Consider the following 18834-nt stretch of genomic DNA (forward strand, 5'->3'; position numbering starts at 1 on the left):
ATTATTCATAACATTTTCCATGTGGTTGGCGTGAACTCGAAAATCACGCCCATTTTGCTGTGTTTGTTTCTTGTGATTGGCTGGTTTGTCCTCTGGTCATGTCTCTCCATGCGATATCGCGCTCGGAAGGCAGCGCTAAGTATTGTGGGAAACGTAGTTTGGAGTTGACGCTCTGGGTTGACACCGGGGGTTAAAAAAACTACGTTTCCCACGCGGTTTAAAGGAGGCGTTCAGTGCCGCGATCAGCTGAAATATGACAGGATCTTTAGAGTTTACAAGTTTTGCTCAAGCACGTCAAAGATGACAGAGGGAACGTGAGTATATTCAGTTTATTATTTGGTAAACTTGTCGACTAGGGCTGCAGAATATATCGTTTCAGCATTGATATCTCAATGTGCGCATCCGCAACAGGCAAATCGCAAATACACGCAATGTTCAGTTTGAATCAAGTTACAGAGTAGGAGCTACAGAATTGTATTTAATCACTGTATTTATATGGCATTTTAATCACTATGATTTATGCAAAAACCTTTTTTTCCATAGACATTTTGTCTTGTTTCTTGTCAAAATATCTACATTTCAAAGTGAAAACGAAATTTTTCTGATGGTGAATATTTTTACTTGGACTTGGATTTGGTGGAATGACTCAGATTTTTAGGCACAAAAGCAATAAGAATTGTTATCAGACCTTTATAGAATAAATATTAAACTTAGAAATGTAAGAGGCTGAAACAAAACCAAAATGTTTAAGCAGTTGGAAATATTATTTTCTCTGAGTTTTCCATTAATTTTCATGTGTTTGAGTGAAACATCTTTTAAGTTTGTTTGTTCAAACTACTGACATTCTATATCTATATTTTTTCTATTAAAAAGGTCATTTAGAGCATATAATGACACTTGAAATGACCTAATCCAACATAACCATTTTAATTTCAACACAAAATATCAACGTTTTAATGTCAAAATAGTTTTTTAAAAAAGCAGTATTTTGGGTTAAATGTGTTTGTTATTTTAGTTCAAATATCAATATTTGCATAAAACAAGCATCGGTACAATGTTTCTATATCTACTATTCGTTTTTTGGACTGACAAGCCTAACACAAGTTAATATAAAATGCCTTGTGGAACTTATTAATGTTCTTTCACAATTTTACTATATTGTTTTGTTCAAATATCTATAACCTATCCACAACCAGCATCAGTACGATTTTTTTCTCTTTCTAATATGTTTTTTTTTTACTGACACACAAATATAAAACTGCTAATTATATAAAAAAAAAAAGTACTGATGGAACTTATTGATGTTCTTTTTCCATTAAACTTGCAGAAAACAGCTCATTAATATTATTATTATTATTATTATTATTATTATTATCATTACAGAAATGTTATTTCACTTCCTGTCATTTGTTTCCATAAAATATTTGGGTGCACATTAACTACAGTTCTAAAACAAAAAAGTTTGAGCAGTTGGAAATGATAATTTTCTCTGAATTTGTAATTAATTTTCATGTGTTTAAGTAAAATGTCTTTTTATTTTGTTGTTCAAACTACTGACAATTATTTTATACTTAAAAAGATTATTTAGAGCACATTTTCTCAACCACGTTCCTGGAGGACCACCAGTTCTGCACATTTCCATGTCTCTTTAACCAAATGCACCTGATTCGAGCAGAACGTGGTTTAGAAACACTGATTTAGAGCATAAAATGACTCTTGAAATGTATTTGGCGGAACGACTCTGATTTGTAGGCAGAAAAACACTTTGAAGAAATGCTACCAGACCTTTATAGAATAAATGTTTTTCTATAAACATGTTGCTCAAACACACCATATTAAATCCTGTGAATCCAGAGATACATTTCCAAATGCTTTCTTAATTTTTTAATAGCCGTATTATTGGTCATTAACAAGTTCGTTAATGAAAATGCCCTTCCGAGTGTAACTGAAAGTTTTAAACCAGGTGTTTGCGGAGAAGGGGAGGCCCCTATAAGACGGAGCCTGCGACAGATCTCAGCCGCTGGAGGTTGAGTAATGTGGACGGCAGACAGAGCTGGAGGTACATCGAGGAGACTGACAGCTTGGACAGACCGCAGAGCATGCTGGAACGTCACTCTCTGGGACTGGACACGGTAAACACAAACATTACAGACACTAATGCTGATGATACACAAGGCACCTTTTTGAGCGATGTTGCCAGTCAATTTTGCAAAGCAATGCTGCTTGGCTACTTTTCTATTAAGAATGGAAAAACAACATAGTATCTGTAACCCATATCCCTAATTAGCTACCACATGTCTCACCTGGTTGCATATTGATGGCATCATTTCCCCAAGTTGCCCAGTGTATCATCAGGATAAGTGTACACTAAAACAATGCATTTGTATTATTTCAGAGCGAGTTCATCTCAGCATCCCCTGCCGCACACACTGCAGTAGAAGCTGCATTAAAGGGAATGGACTTCTATAGCCGACTACAGGCTGAAGATGGACATTGGGCTGGAGATTACGGTGGACCTCTTTTCTTACTTCCAGGTGATTCATTTATATCCATAACACCATTAGTATATGCTTAGAAAGGTTTGTTTAGTCATTACATGCAAATTAATATTGAGCAATTCCAGCGTTATGGATGTGACATGGTGGTTCATTCTGCTCTGTCGACCCCTGATGAATAAAGGGACTAAGCCGAAAAGAAAATGAATGAATGAATCAATGAAACTTTAATTAAATGAAACCATTTTTAAATACAGTGTTTCTATGATTCAAGAGAGCTTAGACGTGTAAGAGAATGAATTTCTTCCTTTGTATTATTGATTTATTATTATACTATTATCTTTTTGTATGTCTTAGGCCTGCTCATAACCTGTCATATTGCTAAGATTCCTCTGCCAGATGCATGGAAGAAGGAAATGGTTCGATATCTTCGCTCTGTGCAGCTGCCTGATGGAGGCTGGGGCTTGTGCGTATTAATAATATTATCTTTAAAAATCTCATTAATCCTGTCAAGATAACTTCACATTTCAATCTAAAAACAATTATTTATTTTCTTCAATACCATAATACTATTATATTTTATTATATATTATATATTACATAATAAAATTATATATTATTGCCATCCCAAAATTAGTATATTATTTAAATCCAATTTACGGATTGTATGTATTTATTTATTAAATGCAATTAAATAATAATAATGTTAATTATTATTATTACTAGTAGTATTAGTATTGTTATGAGTGTTAATAATGGTAATATTCCAGCAATGATAATCCTTGTTACAAAGATTAAAAAATTTAATAAATTTTGAAAAATACAGAACATTAAATGTCATTGTGTATTACAGTAATGAGAATTTAGGGTCAAACTGGCGTTTAAAAACAGTCTATTATATTTATATATATCTTGCTATTAGTGTGTAACATGACTGGAATAATTAGTGACCATCACAAAATTCTTTTTCAGGCACATTGAAGACAAGTCGACTGTGTTTGGAACAGCTTTGAGTTACACCACCTTGAGAATTTTGGGAGTTGGGCCTGATGATCCAGATATGGTTCGGGCAAGAAATGCTTTACACAACAGAGGTCTGTGATTGCTGTACATACAGTAATATAAACCGTTAAATAAGATTAAATGGTGCTTATCATCAGTATTCTGCTGCTCTGTCACAGGTGGTGCTGTAGGCATACCCTCATGGGGCAAATTTTGGTTGGCCATCCTGAACGTATACAACTGGGAAGGAATGAATACGCTTTTCCCAGAGATGTGGTAAATAAGAAGTTCAATAGTTTGTAGGCTGATTGTTGTTGTTTTTAGGTTTGAATACACAGTTGATGTGGAATTATTAGCCCCCACTGTTTATTTTCCCCCAATTTCTGTTTAACGGAGAGATTTTTTTGAAACATTTCTGAACATGATAGTTTTAATAACTCATTTCTAATCCCTGATTTATTTTATTTTTGTCATGATGACAGTAAATAATATTTGGCTCGATATTTTTCAAGGCACTTTTATACAGCTTAAAGTGACATTTAAAGGCTTAACTGGGTTAATTAGGTTGACTAGGCAGGATAGGGTAATTAGGCAAGTTTTTTTTATAACAGTGGTTTGTTCTGTAGATTGTCGAAAAAATATAGCTTAAAGGGGCTAATAATTTTGACCTTAAAATGGTTTTTTAAAAATTTAAAACTGCTTTTATTCTAGCCGAAATAAAACAAATAAGACTTTCTCCAGAAGAAAATATATTATCCTGTGGATTATACTGTGAAATTTTCCATCAATTGGGAAATATTTAAAAAAGAAAGAAAAATTTCAAAAGGGGGCTAATAATTCTGACTTCAACTGTATATGTGTATATGTTCAACTGTATATGTGTATATGTTCAACTGTATATGTGTATATGTTCAACTGTATATGTGTATATGTTCAACTGTATATGTTTTTGTGGTTTGTTTCATTAGGCTTTTGCCCTCCTGGATGCCAGCACACCCCTCCACATTATGGTGCCACTGTCGACAGGTCTACCTGCCCATGAGCTACTGCTACGCAGTCAGGCTCTCTGCTGATGAAGATCCTCTGGTGCTCAGTTTAAGACAGGTGTAGTTTCAGAGTTTTACCTCTAGGGGTGGGAAGCACTACAGTCTCCACAATACATATGGACCCTGTTCACATTTCTGGATTTCTCTCATTAGCGGAAGTCGTCATAGTGGGGTAAACCTAGAGTGCAGTGAACAGGAGAGTAAAACAATTAATGTTTTTACAATCCTATTTCCTGAAATAGTTATTTAACGATGGTGTTATCAAGACTTCAGAAAAAGAAAATAATTTGTATGATACTGATGCTAGAACAGCAGCCAGAAGATAGAAGAACGTAAATTTTAGTGTCCTGCAACTCTGCATTTCAAATGCTCAAGCTTTAATTAGTTTTTTGTAATTTGATACAAAGATAATATAATATATAGGCAACTTGTACATGCGTTCTTTCAAAAATCAAAATATTAAAAACTTTCAAGGATTTAAGATTTTGATGATCATTAAATGCTTCATAACAGTCTTGTGAAAATTTTGGTTTGAATAGCTCTATTTATTAGACATTTTTCTGGAGAGTTCAAAAGTATTCAGGTACAGAAATAGAATAATCACGATGCAAAAATGTTTTTCTTACTTAGATTTTGTCTCATTTCTTGCCAAAATATAAAAAAATTATAGTAAAATTATTGTTTTGTTTTCACTTTCTAGTAATAGGTCAAAATTTTGTGAGTTTTTTTCTTAAAACAAGCAAAATAATCTGCTAATGGGGTTTGTATAATAAAGTTTATTTCAGTTTGAAATTGATATTTCTGCAGAATCTGCACTAGAAAGAAGATATTCTATACTTTATTAGGTACACCTTACTAGTACCAGTTTGGACCCCCTTTTGCCTTCAGAACTGTCTTAATCCTTTGTGGCATAGATTCAACAAGGTACTGGAAACATTCCTCAGAGATGTTGCTCCATATTGACTTGATAGCATCATGCAGTTGCTGCAGATTTGTCGGCTACACATCCATGATGCGAATCTCACGTTCCAGCACGCCCAGTAGGTGCTCTATTGGATTGGGACCAGGTGACTGTGGAGGCCATTTGAGTACAGTAAACTCATTGTCATGTTCAAGAAACCAGTCTGACATGAGTCGTACTTTATGACATGGTGTATTACCCTGCTGGAAGAAGCCATCAGAAGACACTGTGGTCAAAAGGGATGAACATGGTCAGCAACAATACTCAGGTAGGCCTGGGTATTGACACTATGCTCAGTTGGTACTAAAGTGTGCCAAGATACAGGGCATGATGGATCCATGCTTTCATGTTGTTGACACTAAATTCTGATTTTACCATCCGAATGTCACAGCAAAAATAGAGACTCATCAGACCAGGCAACATTTCTCCAATGTTCTATTGTGCAATTTTGGTGAGCCTGTACGAATTGTAGCCTCGGTTTCCGGTTCTTCCTCATTCTGATGCTGAGTTTGAACTGCAGCAGATCGTCTTGACCATGTCTACATGCCTCAATATATTGAGTTGCTGCCATGTGATTGGCTGAAATTTGCGTTAATGAGCAGTTGGACAGGTGTACCTAATAAAGTGGCCAGTAAGTGTGCAAAAAAAAAATTTATTAAATACAATTAACCTTTGCTACACCTGCAAACATGTCATTTTTTGTGCCCAAATGCTCAGTGACAAGCCAGGTCTTAAAAACACATTCAAATGATAAACAAACCTTATTGTGGTTAAACATTGCAGTGACTCCACAAATCACATGTGTTGTGTGGCTCCTGGTCAACAATAATTCAGACAATCTGATTAATGTGCACATTGCTGTATTGATTCATATACCAGCAGCCCTACCATTGATTAAAGCTTATAATTGAATTTCATAAAACCTTAAGACAGAGGTCTCCAACCCTGCACCATGGGGGACACCCACTATTCTATGAATTAGTTGAATTCCAGCACTAAGAAAACACACCTAAATCAGCTAATCAATCTTCTGGATCATTTGTACATTCGTAGGTAGGTATGCTGATGCAAATTAATCGAAAAGAACCTCAGTTTTTGCCAAAAATCTTTAATGTTTTACTTTAGAAAAAACTCTCCTACATTTTGTGTGGCCTAATATAAATTCTTAGATTTTTGGATGAGCTATGTATCTGTATAGTACATGATGACAGAATAACAATCTAATTCAGAATTCAATCTAGACACACCAATCCAGATGTTTTTCTTGTGTTTGAAACAGGAGCTCTACGTCCAGGATTACTCCACTATTGACTGGCCAGCTCAGAGGAACAACGTTGCAGCCTGTGATTTATACACACCACACAGCAACTTGCTTACTTTCGCTTATTGTGAGTGAGAGAAGTATAACATCACTTTAAAAGGAATTAAAACCTTTTGATTGCCATATAACTAATTAAAACCTTATCGTGCAGTTTTCCTGAATGTGTACGAAGCTCATCACAGCACTATACTGAGAGAAAAAGCAGTGAAGGAGCTGTATGACCACATTAAAGCAGACGATCGCTTCACAAAATGTATCAGCATCGGACCGGTGAGTGAAAAAGTAATTGTGTGCTGTGTAAAGTATGAAGTCCTCTTGAAATCAATGCATGTGCCTGATCCTATCGTGTGAATCTGTGCATGTTTAGTATTATTTTGTCAAAAATATTTACTATTTCTTGACCGTAATACTGTCTTTTTTTTTAGATCTCAAAAACGATCAACATGTTGGTACGCTGGTATGTAGATGGACCAACTTCACCTGCCTTCCAGAAGCACGTTTCAAGGATTCCTGACTATCTGTGGTGAGTTATTATTTACCGAATAATAGTGTATCTTATATCAGTATAAAAATGCCTTCTGACTTCCTTTTGTGATTTTTTTTTTATTTACTTTTTGGTCTTGTTTTTTTTTCCACTTTACCCTATTTCCCAGGCTGGGTTTGGATGGCATGAAAATGCAGGTGAGTTATTGGGATGTTTTGTTTGATAAGAGAAACAATGTTTTAAACAGTTGAAGTCTGAATTATTTACCCTCTTGTATATTTATTCCCTTAATTTCTGTTTAACGGAAAGAAGATGTTAATCATACATAATAGTTAATAAACATAATAGTTTTATTAACTCATTTCTAATAACTGATTTATTTTATCTTTGCCATGATTACAGTCAATAATATTTTACTAGATATTTTTCAAGACACTTCTATACAGCTTAAAGTGACAATTAAAGGCTTAACTAGGTGAATTAGTTTAACTAGGCAGGTAAGGGCAATTAGGCAGATCATTGTACAACAGTGATTTGTTCTGTAGACTATCTAAAAATTTAGCTTAAAGGTGCTAATAATTTTGACCTTAAAATGGTGTTTAAAAAAATAAAAACTGCTTTTATTCTAGCCAAAATAAAAAAATAAGACTTATAAGTAAAAAAAAAGGCTTTCTCCACAAGAAAAATAATTATAGGAGATACTGTGAAAAATGTCTTGCTCTGTTAAACATCATTCGGAAAATATTTGATATTCAATTAATTTTCAAATATCTGAAAATTCAAAGAGGCTATATATGTAATTAAATAACTATTTTGTTATTTCATTCTGTCAGGGAACAAACGGATCACAGCTATGGGACACTGCATTTGCAGTACAAGCATTTCTTGAGGTACATATTGTCAACAATACAGCTGACACTGACACATAACAGATAAATTCACTGATCAGTTGTGCTTATTTTCTGTACAGGCAGGAGCCCAGGACATCCCCAGATTTACAGAGTGCCTTACACAAGCCCATCATTTCTTGGATCTGACTCAGGCAAGCCGGGTTTATGTTTTTTAATTTATGTTTTACTATACTAAAAGAGCCCCATTAAGATACAGGATCTTTTCTTTCAGGGAGTTTTGTCCAAAATGGCTGCACAAAAAGTTTCACCTTAAAGACAAATACAATTATATAAGACGAACCAAATTTTGCTGTTCTCATAAAACCCATTTGAGTGTAGAGATAAGAGCCTTTAAAGTGGGGATAATCATGATATTCTTCATTTTTCTTCAAATAGCTTTGAATTGACTGTGCTGAGCAAAAATCTTTTTCATTTATGATACATGGCAAAGAAAACTGATGTAGCTGTTATTTTGAATAGTTTCATGTTAATTGTTAATATATTCAACAAAGAAATAAACATCTGACTCTTGGGGGTGTTTTATGGACTGTTGAGAGTGACAAGATTTATTTTCCATGTAAAAAGATATAAATATGGGACAAAGGTGTTCTGAAATAATCTGACAGATCCTCTCCCTGCTTTTTTATTTATGTATTAATTTATTAACTTTATAATTCTATTTATTTTATTTATTACTGTTTTTTGCATAAATGGAAAAGGTAAATAATTATCATGTAAAATTGGATGATTTAGTAATGTTGTACGTATCGTTTGAATTCAAGTCTTTGTTCTGTTTCTTTCTCTTTTTTTTTAAACAATCTAGAGATCAATTAAATTAAATGAATTAAGTTCAGTTAATCACATCACTAATCAAATTTGCACAAATCTGAAATATTCTTTACTTGTGTCATTTTGAATTTGAATGACCTCATTTGAAATAATAATACAATATTAAAAGCATTTTGTTGTGGTATCAGAATTCTGTTGCACTTCTGTATTTCTGTAGTAATCTTTGGGTCTCCATGTAAGCTCTAACCAGTTTCCCATTATTGTAGGTCAAAGATAATCCTCCAGAATATGAGAAATACTATAGACAAATGAACAAGGTAAACATTTAAGTCTAACATGTCAACTTTATTATTAAGCATTTTTAATTTGCACTTATCCACATTCATAAGCATATGTGTGTATGTGTCTGATGTAGGGAGGCTTTCCCTTCAGCACACGGGACTGCGGTTGGATAGTTGCTGACTGTGTGTCAGAAGGGCTGAAATCTGTGATGCTTCTGCAAGAGCAGTGCAATTTCCTCAAAGAGAACATTCCCAAGGAAAGGCTTTTTGATGCTGTCAATGTGGTAATAACCTTACTTGTGTATATACTGTCTGTTTTGAATGCTGACATAAGATTTACAGTAAAATGCTATGCTATCAGTATTACACGAATGTTAGACCCTGTTTGGTGGGCCATGAGTCTCTTTGTAGGAAGTCAGTCCCTCAAAAAATGAGCTTTCTTTGTGTTAAATTCAAACAGAGAGTTCAAATACAACATAACAATGTTAAGTGTTTATAGGCTCATAATATGTAGTTGACAGAGGGCTTTTTAAAAACTCTTTCTTTTTCATTTAGTGCTAAAACTTTGAGCTGAAATTAAGATAACCCTTTATTTATTTAATATATTTTAAATGTAAAATCTTCAGTGTCAGAAATCCTTCTAAAATGCTGATAAAAAAATTTAAATAATAGGAAAATCATGGTGAATTTTTTTAGGAATCATTAAACATTTGACATTATAGATATATAGATATTTTTAATATATATCCAGTTGAAAGCAAAATTATTAGCTGTCCTGTGATATTTTTTGTTATTATTTTTCACATATTTTCCTAGTGATGTTTAACAGAACAAGGACATTTTCACAGTATTTCCTATAAAATTTTTACTTCTGCAGAAAGTCTTATTTCGTTTAGTTTGGCTGGAGAAAAATCAGTCTTTAAATATTTTCAAAAAGCTTTAAGGTCAGTATTTATATCAGTCCACTAAAGTAACAATTATAGCCCCCTAAATAGTAATTCAGTTAAACAGAAATTCAACAGAAAACAAATCACTATTGAGTGACTAGCCTAATTATCCTTACTTGCCTAGGCAACATAATTAACCTAGCTATGTCATAAAATTCTATAATAAAATAGTAAAATATTATTTACTTTCATTATGGCAAAGACACCATAAATTAGTTATTAAAAATTTGTCATTAAAACTATTATGTAGTGTTAGAAATGTGTTCAAGAAATCTCTCCATTTAACAACACTTGATAAATATTTTATAAAGAATAAAATTGAGCTGCAGGGCTAATCCTTTTGACTTGTGTTTGGATATTATAATGTGTCTTTATTGGCACTGTTTAATGCAAAAAGCATGTAATGCATCCTTTCTAAAAAATGTTTACATATTTCTTTATAAACAAATCTTAAGCTAGGGCTGAATGATTAATCGAAAAGTAATCAAAATCAACATTCAATAATATAATAGATCAAATTATTCCTGGTCGAGACTCCACTCTGTTACCCACACTTTGCAGCCACATCTGATCTCTGGTCAAGAAGGATGATAGACCCATTTTTGAGCCTTACTTTGCACTACAGGGAGTGCAGAATTATTAGGCACGTTGTATTTTTGAGGAATCGTTTTATTATTGAACAACAACCATGTTATCAATGAACCCAAAAAACTCATTAATATCAAAGCTGAATATTTTTGGAAGTAGTTTTTAGTTTGTTTTTAGTTTTAGCTATTTTAGGCGGATATCTGTGTGTGCAGGTGACTATTACTGTGCATAATTATTAGGCAACTTAACAAAAAACAAATATATACCCATTTCAATTTTTTATTTTTACCAGTAAAACCAATATAACATCTCCACATTCACAAATATACATTTCTGACATTCAAAAACAAAACAAAAACTAATCAGTGACCAATATAGCCACCTTTCTTTGCAAGGACACTCAAAAGCCTTTCATCTATGGATTCTGTCAGTGTTCTGATCTGTTCACCATCAACATTGCGTGCAGCAGCAACCACAGCCTCCCAGACACTGTTCAGAGAGGTGTACTGTTTTCTCTCTTTGTAAATCTCACATTTGATGATGGACCACAGGTTCTCAATGGGGATCAGATCAGGTGAACAAGGAGGCCATGTCATTAGTTGTTCTTCTTTTATACCCTTTCTCGGCAGCCAAGCTATGGAGTACTTGGACGCGTATGATGGAGCATTGTCCTGCATGAAAATTATGTTTTTCTTGAAGGGTGCAGACTTCTTCCTGTACCACTGCTTGAAGAAGGTGTCTTCCAGAAACTGGCAGTAGGACTGGGAGTTGAGCTTGACTCCATCCTCAACCCGAAAAGGCCCCACAAGTCCATCTTTGATGATACCAGCCCAAACCAGTACTCCACCTCCATCTTTCTGGTATCTGAGTCGGACTGGAGCTCTCTGCCCTTTACCATTCCAGCCACGGGGCCATCCATCTGGCCCATCATGACTCACTCTCATATCATCAGTCCATAAAACCTTAAAAAAATCAGTCTTGAGATATTTCTCGGCCCAGTCTTGACGTTTCAGCTTGTGTGTCTTGTTTAGTGGTGGTCGTCTTTCAGCCTTTCTTACCTTGGCCATGTCTCTGAGTATTGCACACCTTGTGCTTTTGGGCACTCCAGTGATGTTGCAGCTCTGAAATATGGCCAAATTGGTTGCAAGTGGCATCTGGCTGCTGCACGCTTGACTTTTCTCAGTTCATGGGCAGTTATTTTGCGCCTTGGTTTTTCCACACGCTTTTTGCGACCCTGTTGACTATTTTGAATGAAACGCTTGATTGTTTGATGATCACGCTTCAGAAGCTTTGCAATTTTAAGAGTACTGCATCCCTCTGCAAGATATCTCACTATTTTTTACTTTTCTGAGCCTGTCAAGTCCTTCTTTTCACCCATTTTGCCAAAGGAAAGGAAGTTGCCTGATAATTATGCACACCTGATATAGGGTGTTAATGTCATTAGACCACACCCCTTCTCATTACAGAGATGCACATCACCTAATATTCTTAATTGGTGGTAGGCTTTCGAGCCTATACAGCTTGGAGTAAGACAACATGCATAAAGAGGATGATGTGGTCAAAATACTCATTTGCCTAATAATTCTGCACTCCCTGTACATTGACGATGATTGGAAGCTGCGCCTGAGATGCTTTGATATTTTCCGTTACATTAAAAGGATTATTTACATTAAAATATTTGTTTACAGAAGATGCTAGGAATTCTTGGTTTAAAATATTGTTTACAGGATAAGCAAGAGTTATTTTATTTAGAAGAGATGCTTCTCATTTTTCTATTTTTAATATGAAAACATTGTAAATAATTTATTTTGTTTCCAATAGTGAAAGTTATTTATTTTCACATCTTTATAAGAAACAAGTGACTGTTCTTTTTAGGCAATGTGTGTTTTAATTTCAGTCATTCAGCATTGATGATCAATAATAATTATAGATGGTAGATGTGTGTGTTTCCTTTAGATATTTTAAAATCAAGTAATGCAAAAATCTCTCACTTGTAATTTGGGGGCATATTTACTGTAGAAAACCTATCAGTGAACTATGAGGGCAAAAAAATAAATTGCCCAGCCCTATCTTAAGCTTTGAGCATTAATGTAATTTTTCTGTGTCAGCTGTTGAGCATGAGAAACCCTGATGGAGGCTTTGCCACGTATGAGACGAAACGTGGCGGGAAACTGCTGGAGCTGCTGAACCCGTCTGAAGTATTTGGTGAGCGTGCATTAAAATACCGTATTTAGCTGTCAGGGCATTTCCTATTAGATTTAAAATTCCTGTTAAATGTCTCTTTCAGGTGATATAATGATTGACTACACGTATGTTGAGTGCACCTCAGCTGTACTGCAGGCATTGAAACATTTTCACAGCGTATATCCTGAGCACAGAGCAGAAGAGATCAGGTATACACAGACACAGCATCTCAGTATTTTTGTTTAAATAAAAAATACCCAACATTACAGTAAAGCAAAAAAAAATAAAAACATATATCTATAATGAGTTGTGAAGAATGGTTTGGTTGAAGCTTGTCTCTTGTTTTTTTATAGGAGCACTCTTCAGCGGGGGCTGGACTACTGCAGGAGGGTTCAGAGACCTGATGGCTCATGGGAAGGGTAGGCGTTGATTCATTTATAACAAAGTCCTACATCTTAAAAAAAATGTTTCTTGCTAATTTGACCTAATCTAATGATGAAATTTAATGTGTGAACGACAATTTCACACAGACTTGAATTAAATGTTTTCTATATAAAGATGTAAACATTTTGACATTAGTTTAAATTTAAATGCATTCCAACGTACACAGTGTATATACAGTTGAAGAATTTTTTTCCCCAATTTCTGTTTAAAGGTGCATTAGGTCAGCGGCTCCCAACAGTGGGGTCACGGCCCATAAAGGGGCCTCAGCGAGCTCTGTGGGGGTTCGCATCATATTTAAAAAAAATTTTACCAGTGGAAGATTAGGAGAATGATCATGTTGCCTTAGTTACTTGTAATGACCCAAGCATACCTGGTGAGCAAGCTCCAAACATTTCAGGTCGCAGCGCTAGCAATACTGGAAACATGAAATACAGGAAATATCAAGATAGTTACCTGGACTATGGTTTTATTCCATTTTCTCTAAGCAAAGAGTTCCTGACCCAGCCACAGTGCATTATCTGTGCCAAAGTTATTGTTAATGAATGCATGTGGCCGTCCTAATTAATAAGATACTTAAAAACAACTCATCCCCAATACCGCAAGGTGTACCCAAAACAAATAGGAATGACTTTTCATCTTCAATTGTGTTCGCTGATCCTTCTACATCGCTTGTTTTCAGCTACTTTTTCACTTGAACAACTGTACGAATGCTAAGGTCTATTTACCCGACTATATTATCGATACTATAAAAGGTTCTCCATGAACTTGAACATAGCCCATTATTTAATTTATGCAATGCATAGTAATGGAAAACCATATAAAATATGTACATTATACTGTTGCTACATAGTCTACTTATATTTAGATTTCAGACACTGACTGCTTTTGTTGCTTGTCTTAGGTCTTGGGGAGTCTGTTTCACATACGGAGCCTGGTTTGGTCTGGAGGCATTTGCGTGTATGGGTCACACTTTCCAAAATGGGTATGTTGTTTGTTTCTTCTTTTCTTTAATGTTTACGGACATAAGTAGTGTGATTACAGCAAAAGTAAACCATTTGATGATTCAGCCATTTTCTGATGCACAAAATCAGGTCCCTCCTTATGTTTTTTGGTCACACTGTATTTTGATGGTCCGTTTGTTGAATTTAAGTTGCATTGCATCTGCATGCCAACTAATTCTGATTAGATTATAAGTAGACTGTTATGGTTAGGGTTAGTGTAAGTTGACATGTAATTGCAAAGTTTCTTATAGTCAGTTAAATGTCTGTTTAGCAGCAGTATCAACAGATATTAAGCTGACAGTCTACTAATACTCAAATGGACCGTCAAAATAAAGTGTTACCTGTTTTTTTATCCTTCAAGAAGTTGTTTCACTTATATACACAGCTTAGTCAGGTTAAACACCACATTAAACTTAAAGGGATAGTTTATCCAAAACTGACAGTTCCGTCATCATTTACTCTTCACTTGTCATAGAAAGATTTGACCTTTTTTCTTTTGTTGAACACAAAAGAAGATATTTTGAAGAATGTTGGAAACCTCTAACCTTTGACTTTCATTTTATTTGTTTTTTCCTACTATGGAAGTCAGTGGTTACAGTTATTCAGCTTCTAAATATCTTCTTTTGTGTTCAACAGAATATAGAAACTCAAAGTTTTGTTAGCATTTGAGGTTGAGTTAAATGTTTTTGATGTACTGATCGTTTAACATAAATGTAAAAAAATAGGCTGTGGGGGGCAGACATTTGTACAAAAAAAAAAATTTACAAAACCACATAATTTTCACAATCTACAACTTTCAGAACTGTTTTGTTGACTTTTTGCTTATTGGAAGTGTTTTTGGACAGACATTTCACCAGCTTAACAATAATTTTGTCCAATGTTGCACTATTATAATTTTGCCAGGAGCCATTGTATGGTTCATTATTTATAAATGTTTCTTTTTTGCCAAAAATCATTAGAATATTAAGTAAAGATAATTTCCGTCAAGACAGTTTGTAAATTTCCTACCTAATATAACAAAACTCAATTTTAATTAGTAATATGCATTGCAAAGAACTTGATTTGGACACTTTAAATGTGATTTTGTCAGTATTTTTATTTGTTCGGACCATCCGATTCCAGATTTTCACATTGTTGTTTCACAGATGTATCTCGGCTAACATGAATAATATGAAAAGTAGGTCAAAACTAACAAGTATATCTTGACCCACAGCCTAGTTTGTATTTCTGTCTGAAAATGAAAGTTTGGCGTTTCCCTGGTGCTAAAGTCTGTTATGACACAATAAAGAATTAAGATATGAAATAAATCTTTTGTTTCTGTATTGCAGGTCTGTTTGTGAGGAGGTGAAGCGTGCCTGTGAGTTCCTGCTGGCGAAGCAGATGGAGGATGGAGGCTGGGGTGAAGACTTTGAGTCCTGTGAGCAGCGGCGCTACGTTCAGAGCAGTAGCTCTCAGATCCACAACACCTGCTGGGCTTTGCTGGGATTGATGGCCGTCAGGTAACTTCAGCATCAATCCCTGGTGGTAGTGTTTTTGCTTAACACTTTATAATGAATAATCTTGTACTACACTCTACAAAGATCTACAACTTTTTCTTTATTTGTCTTGAATATTTTTCACACATTTGTCTAAATCTGTGTTAGTGAGCATTTCTCCTTTGCCTGGATAATTCATCCACCTCAGAGATGTGGCATATCAAGATGCTGATTAGACAGCTTGAATATTGCACATGACCACATTAGCCCCTTTCACACAGTGATACCGGTAAATTTCTGGAAAATTTCCGGAACGACTTTACCGGTATATTGAAAAAAGCGCTGTTCACACAGGCGAGGACGTTACGGAAATTTTCCGGAAAAGAGCATTCACACATCCATTCCAAAATACCGGTAAATTCTGACATCATTCCCCACAAGTGAGCTTTAAACGGCTGCGCTTGTATTTGTAAACATTTGACTAAATTACAAACTCTGTGGATGATCAATATTGTGAACAACTTTCGCAGGATCACTTTCGCATGTCGAGATTCTCATAATATGTGCGTGTGCAGGCGCTCATAGGCGCACGCAAAGCTTGAAGGTAAACAAACAGCGGCTTATCATAAGCATCTCATCGATGATTATTTACACAGTTGGCATTAAGAAGAACATATAAACGTGATCTGACTAACTTCTAGCAGCTAAATGTGTCTGGAAAAATATTCAAAGGCTTTTATCCTCACAAACCGCGTGGACGTAAATGCGTCTGACTGTTGTGATTGGCTAAAGCAGACGTCTCACGTCAGCACGTTCTAGACGTGCACGCGCTTATTACGGAAATCTTCCTTCTGCATTCACACAGCGCAGCATTCCGGCAAATTGCCGGTAATGTTACAACTTCTCTTTCAGGAAAATAGCCAGAACGAATTTACCGGTATTTTCAAAAAGGACCTGTTCACACATACAGACCTTTCCGGAAAATTGCCGGCAATTTTCCGGAAAGGTCTGTATGTGTGAAAGGGGCTATTACCCCTCTTCTAAGAGGCCTCCATTTGCTGCCTGTCTAATTCAGAATTGATTTTAAAGTGGTTTTACTGGTATATAAATTACTCCATTATCTAGCCCCATCTTATCCCTCAGAGCTGCTTCATTTTTACTCTCCGTGAGATCTCTTAGGTCAAGTGATCAGAATCTCCTTTTAGCTCCTCAGTCCAGGCTGAAACATAGAGGGGACAGAGCTTTCTCTGTGGCGGGTCCTCGGTTGTGGAACACCTTGCCCCTTGAGATTAGAATGGCTCCATCATCATCCATTTTTAAATCACTTCTTACAACGTATCTTTTTATCTTGGCTTTTTATGATTATTTTAATAGTTCTTTCTGCTGCTACATTTTACATTCGTTACTCTTGCCTTATTTCTATGTTTTTATATTCTGTCTGTTTATTGTTACCTTGTCTTATGTACAGCACTTTGGTAAGTCTTGTGACTGCTTTTAAATGTGCTCTATAAATAAATGTACTTGAACTTGAATATTGCACATGTGTCTATAGGCTGGCCCCAATGAAAGACCAGACAGTACAATTCTATGTGAAGATGCGTTGCACTGCGTGAGGCAAATGTTGGTCACCAATTACTGTCTGGTTTTCCAATTTCCTCATTGTTTACTCATCCTTAGATGGTTTTGACATTCTTTCGTTTGTTGAGCACAAAACAAGATATGTAAAATACTGAAAACCAGCAGTCATTGACTTCAATAGCTGGAACATAACATACTATGAAAGTCGATTGCTGCTGGTTTCCAAAATCCTTCATCCTTCATTCAGGTCCTGACTCTCTGTGGTCATTAAAAATCCCATGGCACTTCTTGTGAAAAAGCAGGGTTGTAACCCTGGTGTCCTGGCCAAAGTCCCTCTTTCGGCCCTTGCGATCATGGCCTCCCAATCATCCCCTTCCACCGAATTGGCTCTATCACTGTCTCTCCACTCCACCAATAGCTGGTGTGTGGTGAGCGCACTGGCGCCGTTGTGCTGTGGCTGCCATCGCATTATCCAAGTGGATGCTGCACACTGGTGATGGTTTGTGAAGTGATTTGGGTGTATGGCCATACACAATAAATGCGCTATATAAATGCACATTACATTACATTACATTCATTATATCTTCATTGTGTTGAATAGAAGTAAAGGCGGAGTAAATAATCACAGAATGTTCATTTCTGGGTGAACTGTCCCTTTAAGGGATGGGCAAACTTTAAATATTTATGTATACAGAAATAAATCACAGATTAATTTTAAATAAACTGTAGACACACTATGCCTAATTTACAAAATAAATTGTCATTTTTAGGTACCCTGGCACCAAAGTGATTGAGCGTGGCATTCAATTATTAATTGATAAGCAGCTGCCTAATGGAGACTGGCCACAGGTGAGAAATTGGGTTACGAGACCTTCAAATTACAAACGTCTTTCGGTTTGACTAATAAAATGCGCTGTTTCCTTGTTTTCAGGAGAACATTTCAGGAGTGTTCAATAAAAGCTGTGCCATCAGCTACACCTCTTACAGGAATGTGTTTCCAGTGTGGACTCTGGGCCGCTTTACACGACTCTATCCCTGCAACGCTCTGACTGGAAAACTGAAACTGTGAGTCAGAAACTGAGGAAATGTGCCTCAGAAAACAGTATCTGACACAGCCTGATCAAAGACGATTGAAAACAAACCTGTCTGCTGCTCTTTAAAAGGTAGAACTGATTTGTTAGAGTCAATAGGATATTATCTGTCAAACATTTGATTAATTTTGTACTCATTTAGCTATTGAAGCAAGGTATTGATTGTAGATGATTTTGTTTTTATAATGGATATTCTGTACTCCTGTAATAAATAATTGTAAATATTCTGTTCACTGTTTTGTAGTGTTGTTTTTACT

At 35.4% G+C, this 18834-nt stretch overlaps 1 protein-coding gene across 1 annotated transcript; it reads left to right on the forward strand.

The window, feature by feature from the left end:
• The first annotated feature begins 269 nt into the window (after nucleotides 1–269).
• Nucleotides 270–18804, forward strand: lss (lanosterol synthase (2,3-oxidosqualene-lanosterol cyclase)). The gene is given in 22 exon segments (NM_001083567.1): nucleotides 270–314; nucleotides 1964–2132; nucleotides 2396–2534; nucleotides 2853–2961; nucleotides 3468–3589; nucleotides 3677–3773; nucleotides 4466–4601; nucleotides 6784–6892; nucleotides 6977–7095; nucleotides 7251–7348; nucleotides 7479–7506; nucleotides 8143–8199; nucleotides 8280–8351; nucleotides 9255–9305; nucleotides 9404–9553; nucleotides 12913–13009; nucleotides 13092–13197; nucleotides 13342–13407; nucleotides 14334–14414; nucleotides 15762–15932; nucleotides 18257–18335; nucleotides 18418–18804. Coding segments are annotated over 22 exon segments (2208 nt in total). The 5' UTR covers nucleotides 270–300; the 3' UTR covers nucleotides 18556–18804.
• Nucleotides 18805–18834: the final 30 nt, after the last annotated feature.

Source organism: Danio rerio, chromosome 9 (genome assembly GCF_049306965.1).
Source record: "Danio rerio strain Tuebingen ecotype United States chromosome 9, GRCz12tu, whole genome shotgun sequence".
Classification (NCBI taxonomy): domain Eukaryota; kingdom Metazoa; phylum Chordata; class Actinopteri; order Cypriniformes; family Danionidae; genus Danio; species Danio rerio.